General features: G+C 42.7%; 1 protein-coding gene across 1 annotated transcript in view; it reads right to left on the reverse strand.

Moving 5' to 3' along the window:
* Window positions 1-24,925, reverse strand: part of EML4 (EMAP like 4) — a 147,284-nt gene extending 122,359 nt beyond the window's left edge. Inside the window, exon 1 of the mRNA XM_064709006.1 lies at window positions 24,595-24,925. Coding sequence (XP_064565076.1) covers window positions 24,595-24,619 — 25 coding nt within the window. The 5' untranslated portion in view covers window positions 24,620-24,925. The remainder of the gene's footprint in view (window positions 1-24,594) is intronic.
* Window positions 24,926-25,386: the final 461 nt, after the last annotated feature.

Genomic DNA, 25,386 nt, shown 5'->3' on the forward strand with positions numbered 1-25,386 from the left:
AGAGAGAGGGGAAAAAAAAGCCCTCCCAAAAAGCACCAAAAGCCAAAAATAAACAAAACAAAGAATAAAAAAAAAAAAAAAGCAAAGCAAACACCCCAAAAACCCCCACCCACTCATCACTGTCAACAATGAAAAAAAAATTTAAGATGATAAGCATCTTCCTTTAGGTTAAACTAAATTGCAAGTTTTTCTCTGTATTTGACAGCAGATTATTTTCAGAAGAGTGGCTACCCCTCAAGGTATGATGAACATAGGTACGAATTCTACTCAAAACTGAAGGTATTCTCTTTATTGCAGGCACTCCTGCTGGCATCAATCTATACATCCAGCACCTTGAGCAAATGATCATTATTTTCTGTGCTTCCAGCAAACTCAAGGATAAAAGGGCAATGTTTAAGGATAAAAGGGCAATGCACCTCTGTTTGTATTTACTCCTTTATGTATTTTTTTACATTTGGCAAGTCAATGTCTCTAGTACCATGCACAGCTGTATAAATTTTTCCACATTCATTCTTAGGTTTTTTTTTCCACAATAATTCTTAGGTTTTTATTTTGCACAATTTTTTAAAAAGGCTATTTTTTATATAACTTTCAAAAACATTGTATAAACACTTAGGACAAAAACCAGCATATGCAAATTTTCAAGAACAATTTTTTGCTTATTTCCAGCATACACAGTTCTGATCTCTGCCACCACCACATTCTTTTGCAGGTGATGTTCTGACCACTGCATTTGCTAACACAAGTCACTTATGGCATACTGAAAATGTATGTTCGTTCATTAAGGTGTGTCTCAGAAGATACTTTCCATAGATTTTGTGGAATTTAAGTAATCTACCAAACACCTGTCCACTAGCAAAGTCAATATACTTGTGGATTTTTTGACAATGAAAGCTGCTTGGCTTAATTAAAAGGCAAGCAAACGCACCTGTGGTTGTGCAAACCTTCTCAAATTCAAAACCAACAAGAAATGGAAAGAATATGTAAATAATAATGGCATGAGATGAGCAAAATTAATGCACTAATGCAGAGCTATGGACATATATTTTAAATACAATATACCTGTTTGAACAGGTCTGTCAATGCAGCAGACTGTGGTGGGTGCTGGGTGAGCTTGACAATGGGAAGGGGACAGAGAGGGAGGAAGAGCAGCAAAAGTGGTATAAAATCTGTGCAATCACCACAACACAGGACTATCATACTAATCCCCCCTTATGACATGAGTGTTGGATGGAATTATTCCTGCCTAAATTTGCTGAGCAAAGCTGGAAGCCCTGCCTCTGTCCACACAACAATCTCCCCTATTTGCAACTCCATTCCTCACAATGACACAGTGGGAAAATTCTCCACAAAGCTCACGGACATCCCTCATGCCCATTCTCATTTTCTCCCTAGAGTTCCTCTGTGGTGCTCGGCTGTGACTTCCCAACACTCACTCAAGTTGTGTCACTGCCCTCTGAAGCAGGAGCCCTGGCCCTGTCTCCACCAAACCCTGCCCAGAGCTGCACCTCAAGGCTCAGATGAGCCCAAGTGTTTCAGGATGGTTGTGCTTATAGACCTTGGGCTTATCCAAGCCAAACACAGGGCCCTTTTCAAAAGAAGAACAGTTTACAAAATGAATTCTAAATAACAAACAATTCTTTGCCGTCACATCCAGAAGAGAGTCTCACAAAGTGTAAAGAAAAAATTTAAAAAAAACCCTGTACATTTAACAGTTTTAAAATTTCAGTGACTTTAAAGCATAAATTATCTAAAAATAATTCCAATATGCTGAACCTTCATGATGCTTTGCATTTTTACTGCCATACATTCTCCTTAAATCCTCTCTAACTCAGATGCTTTTCCTATAAACGGCCTCCACACACAGCCAGTGCAATACAGCATAAACAATGCAAAATAGTGCCAAAAAAAATTAACTCAAACCAATTGCAATTCTCCCTTTAGTTTCTTTTCAGCTCAAATCACTTTGAATGTGACACTTTCACAAATCCATATTGGTTAAAAAACTAGATAACAAGATCCCTCTGCTTTACTGTTGTCTTTCCACAAACAATTCCCAATTCCTTCTTAAATGCTATGATGCACTTTAGAAGTCTACAGTATTAATAATTTCCATTCAATTAACCTGTTTATTAAATTTGCATTGCTCAAATATAAGGATTGGATGAGAGAAGAAGATATCCCATGCCTAAAAGTAATCTTATGAAAAACTGGCTGGGTCATCGGGCTTCAGATGCAGGGGTTGTGGTCTAATGCTCCTGCTGGTGGCTGATCTCAATTTTGCCCCCTCACGGGTCAGTGCCCAGGCCAACACTGCTTCATCCGGCCAGTGGGATGGAAACATCCTCATCCTATTTAAGAGTAATCAATACCCCACTCCTAATGCAGTTTAAGGAAAAAGTTCAGATCACATTATATAAATTACTTCTGGGTTGAGTCACCACCCCTGGGGATATTTAAATGCCACACAGATGTGGCACTAAGGGACATGGTCTAGGGGTGGACCTGGCTGTGCTGGATCAATGACTGGACTTGATCTCTGAGGTCTTTCCCAACCTGAACAACTCTGTGAATCCATGACATCAACCTTGGAGAGGACTGAAGTGGTGGAGTGTAGAGCTGCTGCTCCCCAGCTTCAGGACAAACTAGAAAACCGGTTTGACAGAAGTCTCACAATATTCCGCAACAACAAACACAGTCTTGCAGCAGCGCAGGACAATCCCACACAGCCATTCAGGCTGGGATGACCAGCACAAAGAAGCTGAAGATCCAGGGCAAGGAACTGGGAGGGGTCAGCAAGGGACCCTTGCAGCAGCCAAGGCTGCCCACACACTGGGCTGTCTGAGCAGAACTGCAAGCACCACACTGGCAGAAATTATTATTCCCATCTGGGGGGCAGCTGGACACACGTCCAGTTTGGTATCTTCCAGTAAAGAGCAGATGGGCCAGCTGGAGAGTCAATGGTAAGGATGTACATCATGCATGACCAGAGGCTGTGAGAAAAGTCAAAGCAGGAGCCAACTCAATTCTTCACTACCTTGAGAAGTGCCAACTACAGAAAAAAGTGAATCAAACTGTCTTCAGAGCTGCAAAAGGAAGGGGCAATAAAGGAAACTCTAACTCAGACACTTGCTTTAGCTTTTAAACACCCTCAACCCATTTTTTTTTTCTTTATACTCAGAGTTGTAACCTTTTTTTTTCTTCTAGATATTCAGAACTCAACTGGAGCAAGACCCTGAGTAACACTATCTGGTTTTGAAGCCATCACTGCTGGAGCTGGAGGGTGTTGGACCAGATGACCTCCAGTGGTTCCAACCTACATTTTTCAGTGATTCTATGATCTATTCTAGGACAGTATGCGTGGTATAGGATTACAAATTTAATACACCAGCAAGCCAAAACACACTGCCAGCCAAAATGCAAGAACAGAAGATACTAGTCTACGCTCTTTAGACATACTCTTGTCAGCAGATGCTCCAAAATGCTGTGTCAAAACTTATGGGAAAAGGGGGAAAAAAGGAAAAAAAATCCAGAAATGCAAACACACAGTTGCTTGTGACATATCTGTACATAAGGACTTCGACCTTAAATATGGCAGATCACACCTTTCAGTGGCTCACCTGTGAGCAACAACACAGGTAGTACACATGCTGGGGGCACTCATCTGGCACGAAGGGGAAAAAGCATCTGGGACAAAAGGTAAGGGTCTTGGAAACTTTTAGAGATTCTAGTTGCTGTTTTACTGCCACTAGGACCTATTCTGGAGTCACAATTCAATGACTGCTTTATTGATGTGTTTGAACAAATTCTGACGTCACTTATTGCATACATATGTATCACTCATTTTGTCTCAGTCAGAGGTTCCTCACTGCAGGACATCTTGAGGAAAACTAGGAGAAGAAATTTGTTTGTTTAAATAGAAGCATCTGATAGCCAGCCAAAGTCACAATGAACAGTCTGTAACAAACAGCCTGGGGAAAACAGATTTTCTGTAACACAGCTGATACAACAAACCTCCCTCCAATATCAATGTGGCACTGACGTCTGGCAGAGCCAGGAGGGCTGTGTTTGGGAATGGAGACCACTGCACATGTTGGGTCAGAAATTCAGCTGATGTTGATCAAGAGAACCCCATCAAGGAGAGGGGACCTGGCCTGCTGTGCTTTCATTGCACATGTTGAAAAAACTTGAGCAGAGTCCGATGTGATAACTCTGATTTATGTTGATGGACGGTCCTCCCAACAGAGAGTCTGTCAAGAACATGGCAAGGGATTTCTTGTTTTAATATCTGATCATTTAAACCAGAAGTTGACAGAATTTTCCCGCTCTCTGAAGAATGTGAAACCAGTCTACTCTACACATGTAGCATACAGAAGAAAAAATTACTTTTTTGCTAAAGAATACAATGAAGATACAGTGTGTCTAAAGTTCACATTAGCTTTAGAAGTCTAATTGAAATTTACTGTGAAGGCTGGAACCTGGCCATAATTTAGGTGGAACTGAAGAAAAGTGCAGCTGCCAGTAGAACCCAACACTAAGACAAAAGCCAGCAATAAGCTGTCTCTTACACAAACACAGATCTTCCTTCTTCCTGTAGTCACAAAAACATTTCTAATCTACTCACTGAAAAGTCTATTTTCATTTGGAAAAGTAATATCTTGAAGAATTTAATTTTCACTGATGGCCTGTGGGGAAGAATGAAGGGAGAAAAAAAGAAAACAGGCCCATCCAGCACTACACCTCCAAAAAAAATTCACTCACTCTATATTTGTTCAAGTTGTGGGCATTTTCAAAAAAGCCCACAAGCAAATCATGAAGACTGAGGTGAATGGACTTGGGTGAAAATAACTTCAGAAGTTAAAATACTGGAGAATTCATGCACTAATGTATAATAAAAAATAGAGGTTGAGACATCCTGCAGACACTCAACCATTACCAAGAATGCATCTCTGACATTTGGAAAACAGCCTGTATTGTAAGAGTTTCTGCACGTGCTGTACAAGCAGTTATTGAACTGAGTGCCATTTTTACAATCACATATGTGAAAAGAAGGAAAACATGGCAAAGATGCTAAATGCTGAACTCCTCACCATTCTTGCCAGATTGCAAATGAACATTTTGAGCATGCATAAACTGTTGCAAAGCAAAGCAACCTACATGCATAGCTTAAGCTACGTGCAAATACACATTCACTGCAACAGTTTTTGCAGGCTCCCTCACTGAAAAGAAATATAACACAAAAATAACTCAACTAACATGTGTCTGCAAATCAGCCAACAAGCAAAGAATAAGCCCCGCAGGAACAGATGCAAGGGGAGGAACCAAAAACCTAAAAACCCATTGTGAGGGCATGTGTGGCAGAATGTGATCAGTAACTAAAGATGCCAACACTTATCAGTTTCTAAATTCCTGTCTGCTGGCTTGTCAAGTGTCACTTACAAAAATGCAGCCCAAGCAAATGAGACTCCATGTCTCAAGATAGTGCAGCATGAGAAATATAGGATTTAAACAGATATATCTGAGTAATTCATTTATAAAATAGAAAAAAACTGAATAACCACTCAGACATTTGAACCAAGTATGCAGTTGCATCTAATATCAGTAGAGTTCATTAAATTAATTAGGAAGGTTATACAAATAAGAAGTTTAGACATGTCTACTAAAATAACAAGAAAACAATTGTACAGTTGCACTCTCAACCCACAGCCATCTCCATGTCACTTGAGATTTGCTTATTTAGACAATTAAAGGAGATTAGACCACCAAAAAGATATGGAGAAACCATTATCTATCCAGACACAAACATACATCTGAAACATTTATATTTAAGCATTTTAACCAGAGAATACCTGTACAGGGAATTTTTTAAAAATTACAACCCTTAGTTAGTAGTTTTATTAGGGAGCATCAATGTTTTTCAGAACCAAGAACATACCTACCATTTTCTTCTTCACTCACACTAAAAACTTCAAACATACCCATACAGAAAGAGCAAAGTGATCACAAGATGACTTTCAGACCAAAAAGTATCCATTTATAAAGATGGCCATGCCAAAAACCATGGCTTTTTTGAGTAATGCTGGGGAATTTCTTTCTCTATGAAGAAATCAACTGCATCACTGAGCTTTAACACTCAACAATCCTCTAGATTTTTGTGCAATTCATCACCTTCTCTTTCAACACATTTTGGTTATTTGTGCAATCACCTGTGCTCCTAAGGCATCCTCTCCCCCACACATCTGCTTTTAATTAAAATATTTCAGTGTTTCTTTCAAGATCTAATGGTGTCTCCTGTCGTGTGTCAGCCCACATCTCACCTGAGGGAACACCATCAGCCTGTGTGAAAGGACAGGCCGGGGGAGGCAGGCATGCCTCACATTTACAGCATCCCTCTCCTCCTTTCAAATCTTACATCTTCATACCTGCAGCAAATCACTTCCAGGTGGGCCTGTGCCACTCATTCCTGATTTCTACTCAAAGGCAATTCCTGCTGGAAGACTGAAAAACCAACTCAGCCATGTTTTAAACTGATTATGTGTCCCGTTCTCGGCTGTTTTTGATGGCCTAGAAAGGCTCGGGATGGCCTTGGGGCAGCCCGTGCTCCAAAGGACAAAAGGAGTCTTCAGGTTTTTTCGGTCTCCAGCATTTATTAATTTTTTATCTACAATATCTTCTCTTGGCCCGACAGAGGTCCGCACAGCATGTCAGCCATGAGCACACTGCGTGCCCTCGGGGCAGTAAGTTATCTTTATACCCAAAACTACATATAAGATATTTACCTTTTCCCCCCCAATACCTTTCACCCTTATTGACAAGTGTACCTTTAGTAAAAACCAATCCCAAAGTGCCACCACCACCACAGAAGATGGACGACAAGAAGAAGAAGGACAGGACACGCCCCAATTCCTCCATCTTGTCTCCCTAGAACCCCCCTGTACCGTAATTCTAAACCCTGTGTTTCACACTATAACTAATCAATCTCTTCACCATTTATCCCCTGTGATTCTCCCATCCTCATACAGGTGATGTTTCCTGTGCTGGGTCAAAGTCCAACCACCAGACACTTCTGGCCACGTTCCAGGACCTCCGAGCCCCCCAAGGGTTGTCTCCGTGTCTCAGCACATCAGGCCTGCTGTGCTGAGATCCCACAATTATGCACCCACCCCACACCATCTCCCTCGTGCTCCACACAGAATATTGGTGCTGATGTAACTGACTGAGCTACACATTTCTACTCCAAAATACAGTTTCTGTCATAATTAACTCCCAGATATCACACACACACATTCCAGCCTTCCATCCCTTACAAAGGCATAGGTGGGCAGGTTTTGCCAAATTCCGTCAAATTCCGAAAGGATGAATCTCACAGGCACCATAGGAAATACCCGGAAAAAGAGTCCCCAGAGAAGAGGGAGCTGCTGGAGGGTGTGGTGACAGTGTCTTCCTGAAACCCTAATGCAGAGGAATCACCACAAATTTTAAGAAATGCCAGATTGTTCCTTACTGCTGCTACATCAACTCTTTAAAAAAATAAAAAAAAGCATGCAAAGAACACCACACCATGCAAGTTAATTTGGCTTACATGTCAAGGCAAGTCTTCCAGGTTAAATGCTCACCAAACTGAATTAATTTTAGAATTAAAAATAATTAACAGTAGGTAGGGCCTCATTTACAAAGCAGCAATTCTGAGGGGGTTGGTATAACAGCAACTGAGCAAACAAGGCTGATATTGCAAAAGCTCCTTCACTCCCCTGTTTTCTGAAAGCAACTGCAAGGAAACAACCTCCTCTTTATACACTAGGGCTTGTCAATACATTTAAACTTACTCTGTGTGAGAAACAAGCCAGTTAATGGGAATTTCTAGCTGCAGAGGACAGCTTTCATCTAAAATGCTAAAGGACCAGGGCAAAGGTTTCATAGAAAAGTGATAAAATCCTTCACAAGTATAGAATTTGAACCAAAAGAAGTCTAAACGACAGATAAAGATGACCACAGAAATAATTGAGCCTATGAGAAATACCACAATATTCCTCTCTAAAAGACCATAAAAATGGTACAGTCAGAAGCATGAGAAAAAGCTTACCATTAGCAATCCCAGTCCTCCATACTGCTAAATTTTGCTCCCCTTCTAATCCTGGCCTCTTTCCTAGCAGCATTTCAGAAATAGCACTGCACAGGAGGTTCTGTACTCCAGAAACTATTTTACTCAAACTGCACTTTGCAAAAAAGATGATGCTTTTTGAGAAATCAAGATGATTTCTCTTAAGCTGCAGATATTTGTTACATCATTGAAACTGATCTGATTTTTTTTTTTTATACACACATTTGCACTTATTGTAAAAAGCACATACCACAGAACTCACTTGGCCTGCATGACAAAAAGAAAATCCCCATTTTGCAGACACAAGTAGTTAATACCCCAGCAATGCACATGACGAACATCTCTTTAATTATATGGCCCAGCCAAAGGCATTGGGGCAAGCTTCTAAAGGCTTAAAACCATAAGGCTCTGAAGCATTTTGTATTTCACATGACTCCTGAATAATCAGTAATTTAATCAATATTTAGCCCCAAGAAGTAATAAAAGAAGGATAAAGTTTCCAGACATGGAAATTAGTTTTCCAAATATTCTGATTGTTCTGATTATTCAGATGTTCCAGATATTCATTGTGATTGCCATGGCCAAAACTAAACCCCATACTTTCCTCTGCCATCAAGTAAATACAGTACATAGGGTTTCTTAAAGCCCTGAAATTTGATTTTGGGGAAATAAACAAATAAAAACAAGGAGGATATAGATGAAAAAGCAACTTGGAACAGGCACTTTTTATGGCAAGCTCATCATCTGTGTTATTAATACATTGCATATGGACTCCCTCCATGTGATGTTCTGAGTGAAATTAAACATAAAGAATCTATTGACATGGGTATGCCTCTTATTTCCTACAATAGAGACTTATGAAATACTGTTAAAATACTGTGTGAGAAATTAGTAAATAAAAAGATGCAAGGAAAATGCTATAGGATAGACACAAATAGTAAGAATTGAAATGATCTTCCTGAATGAACTTGATGGTGCTCTATCATAAAGAGTACCTATCATAAAGAGCAAGCAAGCAAGGACTAATGAGGACCAGAATTGCAATTCAGGCATTCCACGTGGGGATCAAGACTGACCAAGGTGCCCAGGGCAGGAGGGTAAGAGGATTACTACAACCCACCCCCAAGGGAGCCCCAGGTGACCTCCCACACAGCAACAATTACAGCTTCATTAACTAAAACCTAAAATTACATTTTTCTCACCTTGCCATGAAAGTGCAGCTGCAATTACTGAGACAAAATATTCAACCACTGCCTTTGACAAAATGAACCAAGCTTGTGCCTATTTCCAAGGTTCCTTTTGTAACACAACACTGTTAAAAGAGGTCTTATGGAGCAGAGTAAGCTGACAAGCTTCAAGAGTATGTTTCTTTCAAAAGGAATTCCATGCTGCACTACTGTCAGCAAACAAAGCCAAGGTTGCAAAACCACTTTTGTTATACTATTTTTTGCACGTTTTCAGAAGTTTGTAACTTTCTCAAGTTTTTCCCTTTTTATTTGAAAGATTTTGCATTCACTTTGGGAACTCTCTCAATAAGCATCTGAATAGGCTTCTTAAAATACATATTAAAAAAGAATTGTGCTCTAAAATGAGATCACTCAGGACTAAATAATAATGTATGAAAAAGTCTGGATGACCAATCCAAACCTGACACCCCTGCTAGTTCAAGTATGCAACCAAGACTTTGGGAATGGGATTTACAAGTGAAACAGAATCCTTAGGGTTGGAAATGACCTCTAAGCTCATCAAGTCTGACCATCAACCCATGCTCACCACCAAACCAAGTCCTCCATGCCATACTGTTCTTTGACAGTGACTCCACCACTTCCCTGGGCAGCCCATTCCAATGCTTTACAACCCCTCCTGTGAAGAAATTTTTCATAATGTCCAACCTAAAAGTCTGCTGGCATAAACTATTATTTCGCACTCTTTACTTTTTTCTGCTTGTAATATATCTCTGGATTTGCAACAATAATGAAAGAAAAAAAAAAAAGGCAAAAAATTCTGAAGAAATGTAATATAAAGCAAATTATAAACCAGCAGCCTTCCATCTGGAATTATTCAGAGGCACATATGGTCATATTTTTGATGTAAAAAAGTTTTGTAATCTGATACTTATTTGCCTTTTCTATGATTACCTGCTCTACAACACACTAGCTTTAGAATATGAAACTCAAAATCAAGTCTTATAAATGAAGTATTAGGTTTAAATTATTGACTCCTTAATTTCAGGTATTTCCATAAATCTACATTCTAAGGGAATATATGTTTTCCATAAAATATATATTCTAAGGGAATTAGGTTGGCTTATTTTTTCATTTAGCATACAGAACAGTAAAATGAAATTAAAACACATTTTCTCATCTGGAAGATATGCATAACTGCCTTTATAAGGACAGCAAGACAAACAATGATAATTAAATGGGATAATTAGATCAAGTTTGGGGTTGGTTTGGTCAAGAAAACAATACAATGTTCGTTTATATTTGATTTTTGAGAAGACACAATGACAGAGGTGGATGTGTAAGATCAGGCTTTCCCAGAAGGTTTTGAGAAAGGATTTTCTTTCTGTCTTTTCACACACCCTTTTGAGAGAGGCAGAAGAAGGACAGGGAGAAGCGGAGGGAAAGCAGCAGAGGGAGAAGAAAGTGGCTGGGATTTGGGGAGTACTGGGATGTTCAACAGCATCCGACTGTCTCCCCCAGTGCTCTACCAGCACACCAAGCTGCTCTTCCTCCCTCACAGCATCTGTCCTGCAGCCTTCACACCTCAAGGAGTCATTTCCACCTGTGGGCTGTGCAGTGACCCACCTCCACCCACCATGCTGGCACCAGGAGCTCCCCAACGGGCACAGCCGGGTCTGTGCAAGGGGAACCAGACCGCAGGCTGGCCATACTGGGCAGCACGCAGCCCCAGGCACCCTCTTTATTTCTTTACACTGTGTTATCTTCACCGTTTCCAAACCAAGTTTTCAGACCACTATCTGCCCACTCACTTCCCCACATCCTCCAGAGACTCAGTGACAAATGGGTCCTGCCAGTAATCTCCCACACAGCCACCAAGGGTGACCACCAGAGCCACAGGCAGTGGCACTGTGCAGCCCCTGCCCCTCGGCTCCTTGGGGACAGCAAAGCTGAGTCTACAACACTCAGCATCCCAAAGCTCCTCTGCAAGACTCAAGGTTTTCACCCAACATGACTACAGGAACAGAGTTCCTGCTGTCACCCTGGACGTGAGAAAGCCATCACCATGAGATAAACCATCTAGCCTGGAAACTCAGACCAGGAATTAGCTGATTTTCTTGCAGAAACACACGCATTATCATGTTGATGGGCACACAGCTAATCAATCCTAAGTATTTTATACAAGGAATCATTTGGCCTTCAAGTGCTTACCTTTTGTTTTCCTCACCCTACTGCCCTCAATACAGCCAGTACTCATTATTCACCTGAAGGGGTGTTATAAAAGCAGGCTGAAAAAAACCAAAACCAACAAGACTTCTGTCTTGCTTCCCAAGAAGCCATGGGATGGGTGCAGCTCTCCCCCCAGCACAGCAAGGTGATGATCACACCACAGTGATGATCTCACACACACAGAGCAAGGCACACTCCCGTATCAGCAGTGCATTGTCCACCCTCCAAGCAGGGAATGCACTGAGAACACCACCAGAGCTTGACTCCATCTGGTTTGCTCTTGCTGACACCTTCAGAAATGGTTTTGTAATAACAAGAACACTGACCTGCTAAAGGACTACAAATTACTGCCTCAAAACTAAAACTGAGGGTTTTTATGGTAGGTAGAAAGTAGATGAACTGCTCAACATGCAGCTTACTCAAAAGGGAGTAGAAAAGTGAAATGCAAAATGAGAGCAGAACCACACATGGCAAAAAAAAAGATCACAATATGTAAGAGAAGAGCTGCAGTACCTATTGGTAGTTATAACTACTCTCTATGACTGCTACGAGCCAGTTGCTAGAGCAATAAAAGAGGCAGCACTAGAAAGCACCTAAATACAACTTTGTATGTTCAATTACAAAACTTATCTTACAAAAGATAAGTTTCCTATGAATTACATTGACACATGTGGGTTCAGAAAAACACTCTCAATAGTAAAGCAGATACAACATACACTATGCATGTGAAACAGTGGGCACAGCAAGAAATCATTAACTTTAACACCACAAAAGATAAAAATTAGCTGTAAAAGCAGCAGAGAATCTCCAGTGATCTGATGCGGCACTTCCTTCTAAGTTTCACCTTGTACATGTGTAATTGCTGCAATAAAAGGCCTTGGAAAAATGGGTTACGTCAAACAAAACAATCAAACCAATAATGATTAACAAATAAGTGGAATGTACCTCAGAGTATAAAAAACTAATATAAATGCCTTTATGGTTATCTGCTATATGTTGAAAAAGTGTAGCTCTAACAAGTTTCTAAACACAGAAAGTTACCTACTTTCAGTGTTCTACTAGCATGGAAGGTGGTCCCCTGAAACTTGTAGAACATAAGCACACATGAAAAATTAGAAGAGAAGAGGGTAATTAAGAAAACCATATGGCAGCCATTATCTTACTGAATAACAGGGATGGTTCTTGTTAGAAGAGAACCAAGGAGCAGAATCTTGTTGGACTGAACAGCCAGTACAGTGCAACAACCAGCAGCACCCTTCTGCTCCAGGATGCCTGGAAGTGGCCCAGAAAGACATTATGTTATCAGAGCATCAAGGGGATTGAGTTTTCCATTTCGAGAATACAAATGGTTCACATAGCACAAGAGCTAAGTGACTAAAACCTATTCTAACATCTGTTTCCAAGAGACAGATGATTGCTTCTATAACACTGAAATCACTAGAATCGGCATCTGAGGGAAGCACAGGTTAGAAAAAGGGTGATGTGACATAAAAGTAGCCCATGGCAAGCATGCCATACACAACCTCAAGAGCTTTCCAGCAAAAACCTGAAGTTAAATGGCATTCAGTAAAGAACAAAACAATATTCCACATGGAATAAAAGATTAAAAAATCCCCAAACAATCACAACAAGGCATCCACAAAGGTACTGGAGAGGGGATGGGTGGTTCTACTAAGTTACAGAGTGTTGGACAATCTGGGTGCCCACAATGAGGAGCACATGTCACAGCAGTCTAACACAACAGGCAGAAACACGAGTTGCTCTGCAGAGCATCCCTCCAGCAGCTGCAGCTTGTCAGCATCCCCATGAAACCCTCCATGAAGAGAATTCACTGGGGTGGCTCCTGCAGTCTCCCACTAGAGGCCTTCATTCCAGGGGCAAACATCTTCCTTTCCCTCCCTGCTACCAAACTGCTTGTTCACAAAGTCAAGACCATATGTGAGATGTAATTATTAGCATTTCCCCTATTTTTGCTGAACCCCATGGAAGTCTGTGCTGTCACACCGCCCAGGCTCCCCACACATCCCTCAGGACCACATCCACAGGGGAACCAGCAGAGAGAAGCAGAGATGGTTTCCATCTCAAGGGTCCTGCCCCAAATCCAGTGGGATCTGGCTCTGCTCCCCAGTGTGACAGTGCCCATGGGCAGCACAGGGCTGGCTCAAGGCCACCAAGGAGCCTGGAGGAGAATGTAGGGCACAACAGGAACTGCCTGTGACAGAGAAGGGGGGTGTTAGCACACACATGAAAGCTGAGGAGGCTGATGGAAATCACTATGAAATGGCTGTTTCTGCACCACTGTTTCTCAACAAAGAATGATGCAGATCAAAGGCAGGAACCAGTACCCAAGGCTGTTAAGCCAGTACTGCAACACAAGCGTTGGTAACATCCCAGAGTAGTTAAACTGATGAAGAAAACTGGGGTTCAGAGCCAACAGGGAAGTCTTAGATGACATCAAGCCTACCCATTTTTCTTCTAAAAATACATACCCAAAGAGTGTATGATAGTACAGAAGAGCTGTTTGCCAAAATGCAGCTTCTTAGCTGCATTCATCTGAGGCAAATCACTTTTTTCTAGTAAATTCCCCAGCTAATGAGTTTAACTTTGAAGGTATTTTGAGTTTTAACCCATATGCTGCATGTAAAAGACTCCATAAAAAGCAACACGGCAAAGAGCGAAAAAAAAAAATAAAGCTACTTCAAAGTTAGCCTAAAGTTTTTCATAACCAAAATACATTCTGCAATGCTTAAGATAATCAAGATCCAGTAATACTGACAGGAAACCAAAGGTGCATTAATCACACATACAAAAAGTAAATCCAGATAGGGCTACATTCCATAAGAGATAAGTTATATATAAGGTGGGGGTCAGTCTCCCAAGAAACAAGTGGTAAGACACACAAAACTGCATCAGGACAAGTTTGGATTTGATACTGGGGAAAGCTCCTTTACTAGAAGGGTGGCCAGACTCTGAATCCTGTAAATAAAACTGGGGGAGAGGGTAGGGGGATGTCAGTGAGTGTGTTACTATGTATATACATATGCAGACACCACAGTCTGGAAATTCCCCAATTAGTTCTGGAAACTAAAATAAGGACTATTAAACTTTTATCTGTTTAAATTAGCTTCAATTAAAGGCTGAAAGGGAGACATAAGTGATCTTATCAAACACAAATCTGCATGAATTGACAAATACCCTACGCAAGCGTTCTTGTCAATTCTCTTTCACTTTCCTGCAATTCCCTGTCACTTCATCTACAGCTTTGGAAAAAACCACCCCCTTTGTGATCTACAGGAAAGACACAGTAACATTGCCTTTCATTCACAAAAACCAGCAGCCAAATTAGAGCCCTTCTGCAGGTAAACCTGCTGTAGCTATAGGAGCAGGAAATTGAAATTTCTACTGCAAATAATAGTTAAGTAAATGCAGATAATTAAAAGCATGTTAGCAAGAATCTCTACACAAAAACCTGTATTATTTAGCTAGGCAATAACTGAATTGATAGGCAGAGATAAAATCTCCATTCTAACAATGCTTCAAATACCTTAATCCAGTAGTAAACAGCTTACACTCTTTGTTTCTAAGGTGGAGGATGACTTCCACATTTGACTACTAACTAAATAAAATGCCCTCCCAAACTCATACAAGCAGAATACCATACACACATCCAAACATTCCTGTAGCAGAGCCACAAGCCTGGCACACACACACACAAAATCAATGATCAAATAGCTGTTCAAAACTCATATGACTTGATATAAAGAAAAACTGGTCTCCTATCTCCAGTTCAGTAAGTAGGGCGCCAAATTAGAGTCCCACACAACACCACACCAGCTCACTGACAAAATACCCCAAAGAAAAAGCAATATAAGATTCCTCCAAACAAATATTTCCTAATGCACACCACGATATTTAACCCATAATAAACCATTCTGCAGTACACTAAGATCAAAGATTGGCAATATCCACCAACCTGATGCCCACAGCTTGAATCCCTCCAGAGTTTAACTAACAACCATTAACACCCAAAGGTTTGGCATCTGAAAATGAAAAATGGAAGACTACTTCAGAATTAAATTTGTCTTTAGATGAGGCTTGGAGTAACCTGGTTGAATGGAAGGTGTCCCTGCCCACAGCAGGGACACCTGGAATTAGATGATCTTTAGGGCCCCTTCCAAGACAAACCATTCTGTGATTAAACAATAACTTTGAGTCCATATCTGTCCACATCATGAATAAAGTGGGATTGTTTTTCAGTTCTTGGCTGGGTTGGCTTTAATCTTCAGAGTTTACAAATCTGAAGATTGCCAGCTTCTATCTGTTTTCTTTGCACCTAAACCAGCTGGCAGGCAAAAGCCTGAGGCGTGATGTTAACCTCACACAGAAATTATCTCCAAACTGCAACAATTGTCCAATTGGATCCTAAAAATGTGTAGCAGTTTGTAACACCATTACCGCCTAATATGCCGGATAGACTTTGGAAATGCACCACCAAAAGCTCTACGGCACTTGGGGGCCAGCATTTGTTTCTTCCTGTTTAGAGTTTGTATCAACAATTCCAATTAGTTACTCTACCAAACAGCACAGGAGTAGTACCATGCTGGAATACTATTTCTAATGAACCACTAATAAGCCAAATAAAGTGTTCAGGAGGAGAAAAAAAACTGTTTTACAAGAATCTGAACTGTTTTCTACAACCATACCTAAGACCCACTTTTCTCTATGCTTAAGAGGAAGAGAGGCAATTTCTATTTTTATAGCTCCTTTGAAAATATCTCAAATCACCCAACTCTTTGTTTAGAACCGACACTTAATCCCTTCCAAGCATCTCTCAGAAAATACTACAGTCACAGATTATAGAAAATACAGAAAAAAGTCCAGATTTGGAGAACAGGGCTGCCAACATGTCATCTTTCTTCAATCTGTCATATAATTTTCATGGAAAAATGCCATCATTAAATGCTTAGAAAATAGACATGCAGATGGATTCAGTGCTGCTTCCTGCTTAACCTGTGAAAGAATATTAAAAAAAAATTCAAATTATAAAATAAAAAACAAAACCAGAGTTTGTACTGCCTGTTATTGTCCCTCTTGCCTCATAGTTTTAATGGACATGTTTAGAATTCAGAAGGCAAGCACCACAGCCACACAAACCACTGACTGTCTGTCAGGTCTCTCCGATGGCATTTGCACAACACACTCTGGGAGAGGAGGGGATAGCAGCTCAATGCAGAATTTCATAGTTAAACAAAGTTGTAATTACCTCCTTGTTAGAGCTCTTGTTTAAAGAAGCTAAGTGATACTACACAGACATGAGTATTGCAGCTGAAAGAGTTTAATTTATGGTTCTGACCTCTGGAGGTCCCTCCTTTCCACACCTCTCTTTGGAAATACTGAAAAGCACATTTTTAGAAACGCTCTTCTGAAATTCCATTCAATCAAATTGTATCCAAACAACTCCCAAACTGCACCAGTGGCAATGCAAATCTTGTGTTCTAATGAAGGAAATATCCATATAATGCACACAGAGCAGGAAATGGCATGGTCTGCTTGTGACTGAAAAAAAGGGGGATGGAAACAAACTCAAGCCCATTCTACTGCTGTTCTTTCCTACAGAGATGTGCACAAAGCTTATCAGAACATTGATGAGAAAGCGACATTTTTCTTCTGTTCTCAATAGAGAAGAAAATTACCATATAGTAAACTGTAAGGAAACTAATAGTCCTACCATTCATCTTATGTATATTTGGCATTGTTTAATTAGTTATGAATGTGCAGGCTTGCTTACCTCAGCCAATGAGTAATTTAAGCATTTTAAAACAATTTCTAGTACCCTTACGTCATGATCTCATTAAAAACCATAAAAAGTGGTGAAATCATTACCTCTTTGTTTGGACAGCAAATATAAATTTCTTGTCAACAGCCATTTTCTCGCTTTTGTGTCTCAACTCAGAATAAAGAAACCCAACTCTTTTGTCTTTAAAATTACAAGGTTCTCATGAAAACACTTTTTCATTTACTTTAACTAAACCACATTTTTAGATCTAACTAATTTACAGCATCCCTTTAGGGAGCCAAATCTGGGGCTTAGGATCATTTTTTTCATTTATCCACTGGGTTCCAAACTCCCAGTTTTCCCAGAGGATTATGGAAGCTGGCCAATTTAGCTTGATGCCTTAAGACTGTTTACACAAATCCAAAATACAATCAAACATAAGCCAGTCTGGTTTCAGCCTCCCCCTGCCACACTTTTTAAGCTCAAAACTGGCCAGAGAAATGGGAACCAGCTCCAGGCTGGAACACTGCCTTTAGAGCTATGAGTGGAGCTTCAGCAAAACAAGAGAACCAGGTGACAGACAACAGTGAATATTTTTCTCCAATTTAATTAACAGAAAATCCCATGTAATTGTACAAAATATATCGCATCCATTTGCAGTGCACAGCTGTTGTTCCTGCTCTTGCCCCTCACATTGCATTTCTATTATGCACAAGAGTCACTCACAAGCACAAGCAACTCCAGAAAGAAGAGATATTAAATACAAAAAGTAAGCCTGCTTCTAGAATAAGATGGATTTGCACTCAAAAATATCCTGCTAAAGAAGCTACAGCAGCATGCATTCCACATCACTAGATGGGGCAGGAAGGCAGGGAACACCACCAACCAAAGAAAGAAGGTGGATTCTGCAAACACTTGGTGAAAGGTGGTTGTCCTTCCCTGTGGACAGCACCGTCATGCAAAGCAGGGCAGTGCAGCCAACAAAGTCAGGAAAGGGATCAAGAAACCAGCAGTTAAAGAACAAGAAGACACAGCTACTTGGACTGAAACTATCGAGGATAAGCAAAAGAGGCAAACCATAGAGAGGTAAAACAATCAAAAAAACTGATTAAAAAACCCTAGCTCATTCAACCCAGTAAGGAGACTCAGGGCAGAAAGCTTAATATTGTAGCACTCACTGATGGTTTGTAACATGAATACTTGCACCATGGAGTAAAAAAAGCCACACAAAAATAACAAAGGAAGCAGGAAGGAGGAAGAAAAAGGCAAAATGAGAAAAAACTTTCTGCATGTTCCAAGATTAAGCAATAAACTCAGGTTTTTAATGGTGATAGTGTTGTTCTCCACATCCCACCCTTTCATCAGCACCACCCATCCACTTGCACTGACTGAACGATCTGTTCAGACTCCAAACTGCTCCATGGACACAAGCTTTTGCAAGCTGAATGCCCATATGTGTACTTCCTAAAGAGCACTCAGCCTTTCAGAAAAAAATTGCACATAACCATGTGGTGTCCAGTTATCCATCCTTCAGCATTCAGTTAAAGAAAAGCCCAGGAAACTAGAATTCTGCATCAATTTAAACAAGCAGATGAAGAAAAAGAGGCAAGTAATTCCTCTTTTAAACTCCTTGTGCTCACTTGTTTACAGAGAGGAAAAGCGAGGTGAGCAGTGGTTCCACCTGAGCTCCTAAGTTACTGCAGAAAGGTTTCTTAAAAAGGAACTTAATTAAGCTTATTATAAAGAAAAAAGTTCTTTATCAGGTGATTTTCACTTCCTAAACAGAAGAATGTCCCTACTAGAAATGCTCAACACCAGCAAGAGCAATGAGACTTGCACTGTCATCATACATGCCACGTGCTATAAAATTAATTATCCTCTACCAGCCTTCCCATTACATTATGTGTGGGTAAAACAGGAACAACATTCTTGGCCTTATGATCGCATTCATTAAGGATTAGGTTTAGCAAGGACCTAAAGAGAGACAGGAAAAATAAACCTCAGTAATTGATACAAACCACACCAAGAAGGGAAGCAGCTCAGAAGAGCAAGGAGTGACATGCAGATCACCCTGTACTTACTAACAACACAATCCACCATAATAATAATAATGTTTACAAAACAAAATGCTGCTTCAAAGAACTTCTAAGAACACTGTTCTTGCCCAATTTTCCCCTCTTACGTACTTCATGATATAAAGCATAAAAAATCCTCAGAGTAGGTTCTTTAGGCAAGAGACAACCCTGTCATATAACTCTACTGCCATATCAAAAGTATTCAGTTACAGAATATGAAAAACACACTGTGAGGACAGAAATTATTCTAAGCATCCCAAGCATTAAAAGCCCTTCTAAAGGAGAAAGATATTCTAAGAGAAGTTGTTCTAACAGGCTCCTGTGTTTGAGACACTACTCACAACGAGAGCACATATTGCCAATTACTCTGTGCAAAAAAGAATTGTTTTTTAAACACACAATCCTTTGAGTTTCAGCTGGCTAGAGAGCAAAGGGTTCCTCCTCACTGCACATGAACTAAGGAACTCTAGCAAAAGGTGAGCTGCAGCCACCAAGTTTCTAAAGCAAACAGCCTGTTCCCTCCTTGCTGCTGCAGTTTAATCCCCCCTGGCACCAGCCAAGGCCATCCCTCTCAGGCAGGGGAGAATGATGTCCTGCCAAAGTTTTTATTTTTCTGAAGAGCAGCACAGTGACAATAGCACAGAGCAATCCCACGAGCAGAGCCCTGTGAATTGGGCTGAGCTCGCTGTTGCTATGAGCAATCGCATTGCAGCACCACGGCCACTTCTGCAGTCTAGACGGGCAACGATAAAACTTAATATTCTAGCCCAAATAAATGACAAATACCCCACACACTCATTTTTCTCGGTAGTGAGCCCAGCCAGGGATGAATCATCATGCACACACGCTTTCCAGGCTCACGGCACCAGCGACCACAAGATCCTCTCTGCCTGAGCCCTGCAGCAGCTCTGCCCCCACAGACTGGGGGCTTTGGAGAAGCCTTACTGGGTTTCAGCAAAGCCACAGGTTCAACAGGCACTGCTGGTTCCTGCAGGGCTGGGGAGCAGAACACACTTCTAACACTGCCTCAGAACCTGCCTGACACAGACAGCTTCTGCACCATACCCAGGAAAAGAAATGGGGCAAAATGATATGAACTTATCTCCATGTCACCCCCCAGTAAGAGGTTAGCATATTAACTGCAGTTAGTAGCACTACATACACAGTAACAGATTCTTTTTTTATCATTTTGTACAATATCTACATTTTGTTCTCTTTTATTATGCCTCCAGTTCTTCCTCCAGTAACAACAACAGCAGAGCAAAGCACTGATCTCTGCTTCATAATTTCAGCTCTCCTTTACTTTCTAGTTCTCTGAAAACAAAATGCACAGGCTCAAAGGATCTTTTAAAAAATTCCTAAATTATTCCGCTTGCCTGAGACTTCAAGATAAGAGTGATTGTAATTTCTCTGTGAAAATATTTTCAACCATAGAGAATCCTTCAGAAAGACTCCTTCTAACCTTCAGGGCATCCTGCACAGCTGCACAAAAGCCATGGCTTGAAATCAGAACTTGAAACTTCTCCATTTTTTTATGAGTTACTATTCTGCCAGACGTCAATAATGGAGAGAGTCCTTTTGAAATGCTCTCTTCCACATTGTCATCATACACTGGTGACAAACTTGGAAAAGGGTGTCGTGATTTACTTACTATAATCTGGTTAATGTTTCCATATCTTTGTTTACCACGAGTTATTGTCACAGAGTTCCATGAGCAGAAGCGTTCTCAGAAGGGAGAACAATGCAGCTGCCAAAAGCAATGGAAAACTGTCCAGCAAAGAGCTCTCCATGCTCAGCAGCCCCAGGCAGCCTGTCATGGCTGGCTCTTCCCAAGCCTAAATCGAGCACATCCCACACCTTGGGCACCTCAGAGTGACCCAGCAAAGTCACTCTCGGAGCTGTCAGCACCACCTGGTCCCACCTGCCCCCAGCTGAAGGCTCCCTCTGCTCCCCTCCCACACCTGCCACGCTTCTCCCACTCCCCAACACGCCAATTCAGGCAGAAACACACTGAAACAGCAGGGGCAAGCAGCAAGGCAGTAAAGTAATACAATCCCCGATGATACCTAAAAATCAAAATTACTCTTGGCAAAACTGTCAGTCTTCTGCAGCCCTCTGATGGGCAGGTCTGAACCAGCTTGCCCAGGGGCTTGCAGGCACCAGCAGGAGAGTGGAAGAGACTCAGGGCAGCAGGGCAGATCGAACAGGAGCCAGGGATGAAGCAGAACAACACTCATTGACAGCCTTAGCTGCACTATTTCCCACATGGGCTTTTCTATTTGCCTTTTTTTTCCTTGTGCTAGAACTCTCTGCTTGACTCCTCTGGCAGAATGAGCAGTGTGTGCCCTGATGCAGATCTGTTTCGATGAGGACCCTGAGAGGCAAGGGCACTCGCAGCACCAGAGCCAGACGCCCATGCTGTGCTCCCGTCTCAGCCAGGGCACCAGGCAGAGCCCAGGCTCACAGACTCCTTGTTCCCATTCAGGAGCACATTCTCTGACTTGGAGGGATGCATCTGAAAAGCAGATGGCCAGAATCCACTGAGACCTCTGACAACCATCACACTGGTAATGCCAAATTTGAGATACAACTGTCCTACTTGAGATAATGCATGGGATTCAATAATCGCTGTGATATTCTAAATGTACTGAAGTCACAGCAAACGGGAAATAACTCAGTGCTTTATCAAAATAATCAATAATTATTTCAACTGTGCAAGTTAACTCATAGCATATAGATTTATTTTTTTTTACTGTATACAGTAATTGTATACTCGTAAGTAGAGTGCTACATAAGCACTTACTAAGCCAATAAGCCGAACAATTTTCTAAATTACATATGAAATGGTTTCTTTCATCTGTTTATTCTCATAAAAATTTCAATGTGGAAGCCAAAAGAAAACAGCTGTGTAAAGTATTTTCAACTGCAGGAGACATGCAAGAAGGTATTTCTGCCTCTGCTAGAGGGCACAATCTGTAATAACATTTTGCCTTCCAGATAATGACAAGAGGCATTAAAAGGACAACTCGCTCTCTAATAAGCTTGCTTGACTGGTTGAGCATGCACATACATAGACGGCACAGTTTTGCCAACAATAATTGTAATTAATTTTTACATTTCGTTCTAAATTACATTAATTTATGGCCTTCCTAAAAGACATTTAGCGGACAGCTAATTAAATTTAAGCCATTAGATTTTAATTAGAGACGTTTAAAAAAAAAGGTCTCAGAACAATTCACACATCTTTGTGAACTCTATGTGCTCATTAGCAGCTAGAACAGCCAACAAGTGATTATAAATACAGAAGAGAACTAAGCAGCATGATTCAAACCTGGAAACAAAAAAGTCACAAAAAGTTTCATACTTCAAAGCAAAAGATTCTGGGAATACCCTCCCCTTAGCCCAAGTCCAGAAAACCTCTGTGCATCAGTGCTTGCCACAAAAGCAAAATCAAAGGCCAACTAGCAGTGAATATCATAATACCCATTTTAAAAGGCTGAGCTGAGCTAAATCCTCATTAAATTCACATAAAATCACAGCGCCTTCCTGAACAAACAACGAGACAAATTAAAGGTCCAGATGGAGCCCCTCCTTAATAAGGCACATGGGATGCCCCAATGAGCGCATCACGGCTCCAGCACAAGGTGCTGGGCCACCCGACGGTCTCACGGCACTGCTCACTGAGAGCCTCCCTGAGCAAGAAAGCAACGCTTTATTATTTCACAGTAATTGAGTTCTTCCTACTTCCAACAAAAGCCAGTTATTTCTAAATATCGACCTCTCTCGGGACCAATAGCGCACGAGTTAAAAGCAATATCGGTGCGCTTTGATATGGTGATCAGTTCTGCTGGGTTAAGAGGTTCATAAATATTAACCATGGCACATTTGCATATGTCACCCACAGGCACAATCTTCCCTCGGAAAACTGGGAACAGAACCCGTACAATTCCTCCATGTGTCGCTTCCTGATCCCCAGATCTGAAATGGCCATGGCAGTCACTTGAGCAAGGACAGTATACCTGGCCAAGAGCCAAACTACCAAAGCATACTGTTAATTATGGTGCACCAGTTTGGGTTGGAGAGATGCCCAAAATGCTGGAGTTGACATTTCAAAAACCTGAAAGGTTAGGATCACACTCAGAAGTATTTAAATGAGTCAATTTTTCCAGAAAATTGAGAACTATTCACTGTTACTACAGATTTTACGGGAGTGACGTAAAAATAAATTAATCTTATTTTTAAGAGGCACAGATTTATTATTCTACAAGAGATGGAGTGAGTTTGATTACGAAACGCCTGCAATAGATGCAGCGGCAGTGAATACGATGAGAGCAGCAGGTAGGCAGCACTGCAAAGCCGATGGTCTTATAATTTGCAGAAATGGAAACTTACATGGTTTACAACTCTAACATTTGAATGTATATTCAGTTCACACGTGTAATCAGCAACACCTGGTAGCACACGCAATCTGTCTCCCGAAAAACTAAAAAACTAGGCTGATTTTTGCTTCAATAAGCTGGTGGGAATTTGCCGCAGCCTTCATAATACTGAAGGCAGCGCAGCCTATCAGTTTTCTGGCAGCATTTACACGAGCAAGCAGTAAATGTTTTCGCTCACGCCACGGCTCCGGCAGAGGAACCTGCCGCCGCGGCAGGCAGGAGCTCGGCTTCCTCGGGCGCACGGACGATGCTCGCACACCGGGAACTGCCCCGCTAACATTCCCGCGGATGCCGCCAGCGCCCCCAAGTTTCCAGGGGTGCTGCGCTCCCTCGGAGCCGCTCCGAGCCGGGACAGGGCAGAGCTGCCCGCGGCTCCCGGCGCGACACCGGGCCCGCCGCGCCCGGACCGACGGCGTCCCTCCCACCCCGCAGCAAAAGGGAGAGCCAGAACTCAAAACAACATTTTTTAAAACCCCAAACCACATAAGCCAAACCATCAGCCCAAAGGCAAGCAACTAGTTCTGGGGAAGCGCAGACCCACGGCGAGGGAAGAACAAAGAAGGCAAGTGCAGCCGGAGCTCTCGCAACAGATGGTTTGAAGCTGACCAGATTTCGCGCTGGCATCCCCTCCCCTCCCGCCGCGGGCGGTGTTCGCACGCACCGGCCCGGCCGGCCCCGGGCAGCCCCAGCCCGCGGCTCCGGCATCCCCGCCGGCCGCAGGTGCGCGCCCCGGGCCCCGCCGCGCTCGGGCTGCCCGCGCCTCGTCCCGTCCCGTCCCGCCGCCACTCACCCAAACTCCCGGCGAAACCGTCCATCTTGCGCGGAGGGAGGCTGGTGCCGGACCCCGAGGCGAAGCCGCCGTCGTGCTCGGCCGGGACAGGTTCATTCACCCGCGGAGCGGCGGCAGGCAGCGGCGGCGCCGCAACCCGGCGCTCGCAAGCCGCCCGGGGCAGCGGCTCCGGCGGCTCCCCGCGCTCGGCGGCGGGAGGCGGCTCCGGCGGCTCCTCCTCCTCCTGCCGCTGCTGCTCCTGCTGCTGCTGCGGGGCCGGCGCTGCCCGGCTCCGTCCCTGCGCCGCGACCCCAGCACGGCGGCGAGTGCCGAGCTGCTCCCGCCCCCGCCAGCAGCGCCGCCCCAGCGCCCCGTGCTGTCGTGCTTCCGACTCCGCCCGCCCTGGCAGCCGCCGCTTCCCCTGCGGGCGGGCCGGCCCCGCAGCCGCCGGCGGGCGGGCAGCGCCCCGCGCCTCGGGCCGGCTCCCGCGAGAGCTGCGGGCGCGGGGCTGCGCGGGCCGGACCGGACGGGCTGGGATGATACGGGCTGGGACCGGACGGGACGGGCTATGGCCGGGCAGCGGCAGCGCCGGGGCCAGCGCAGCTTCCCCGGCGTGGGTCAGCCGGGAGCAGCACTCGCTTTACCTTCAGAAGCTCGTGCTGTCGGACGGGCTGTGGGTGGGTTAACTGGGGACTGAATGTAACCACGCCAGCAGTCACAACAGATCTTGTTAGGTGAATCTCAAAACCTTCGTTTAACTAGCTGAGGGAAGTTTTTGCTCACTGATGTTAAGCCAGAGGAACTGTCATTTCT

Source organism: Zonotrichia leucophrys, chromosome 3 (assembly GCF_028769735.1).
Source record: "Zonotrichia leucophrys gambelii isolate GWCS_2022_RI chromosome 3, RI_Zleu_2.0, whole genome shotgun sequence".
Taxonomy (NCBI): Eukaryota; Metazoa; Chordata; class Aves; order Passeriformes; family Passerellidae; genus Zonotrichia; species Zonotrichia leucophrys.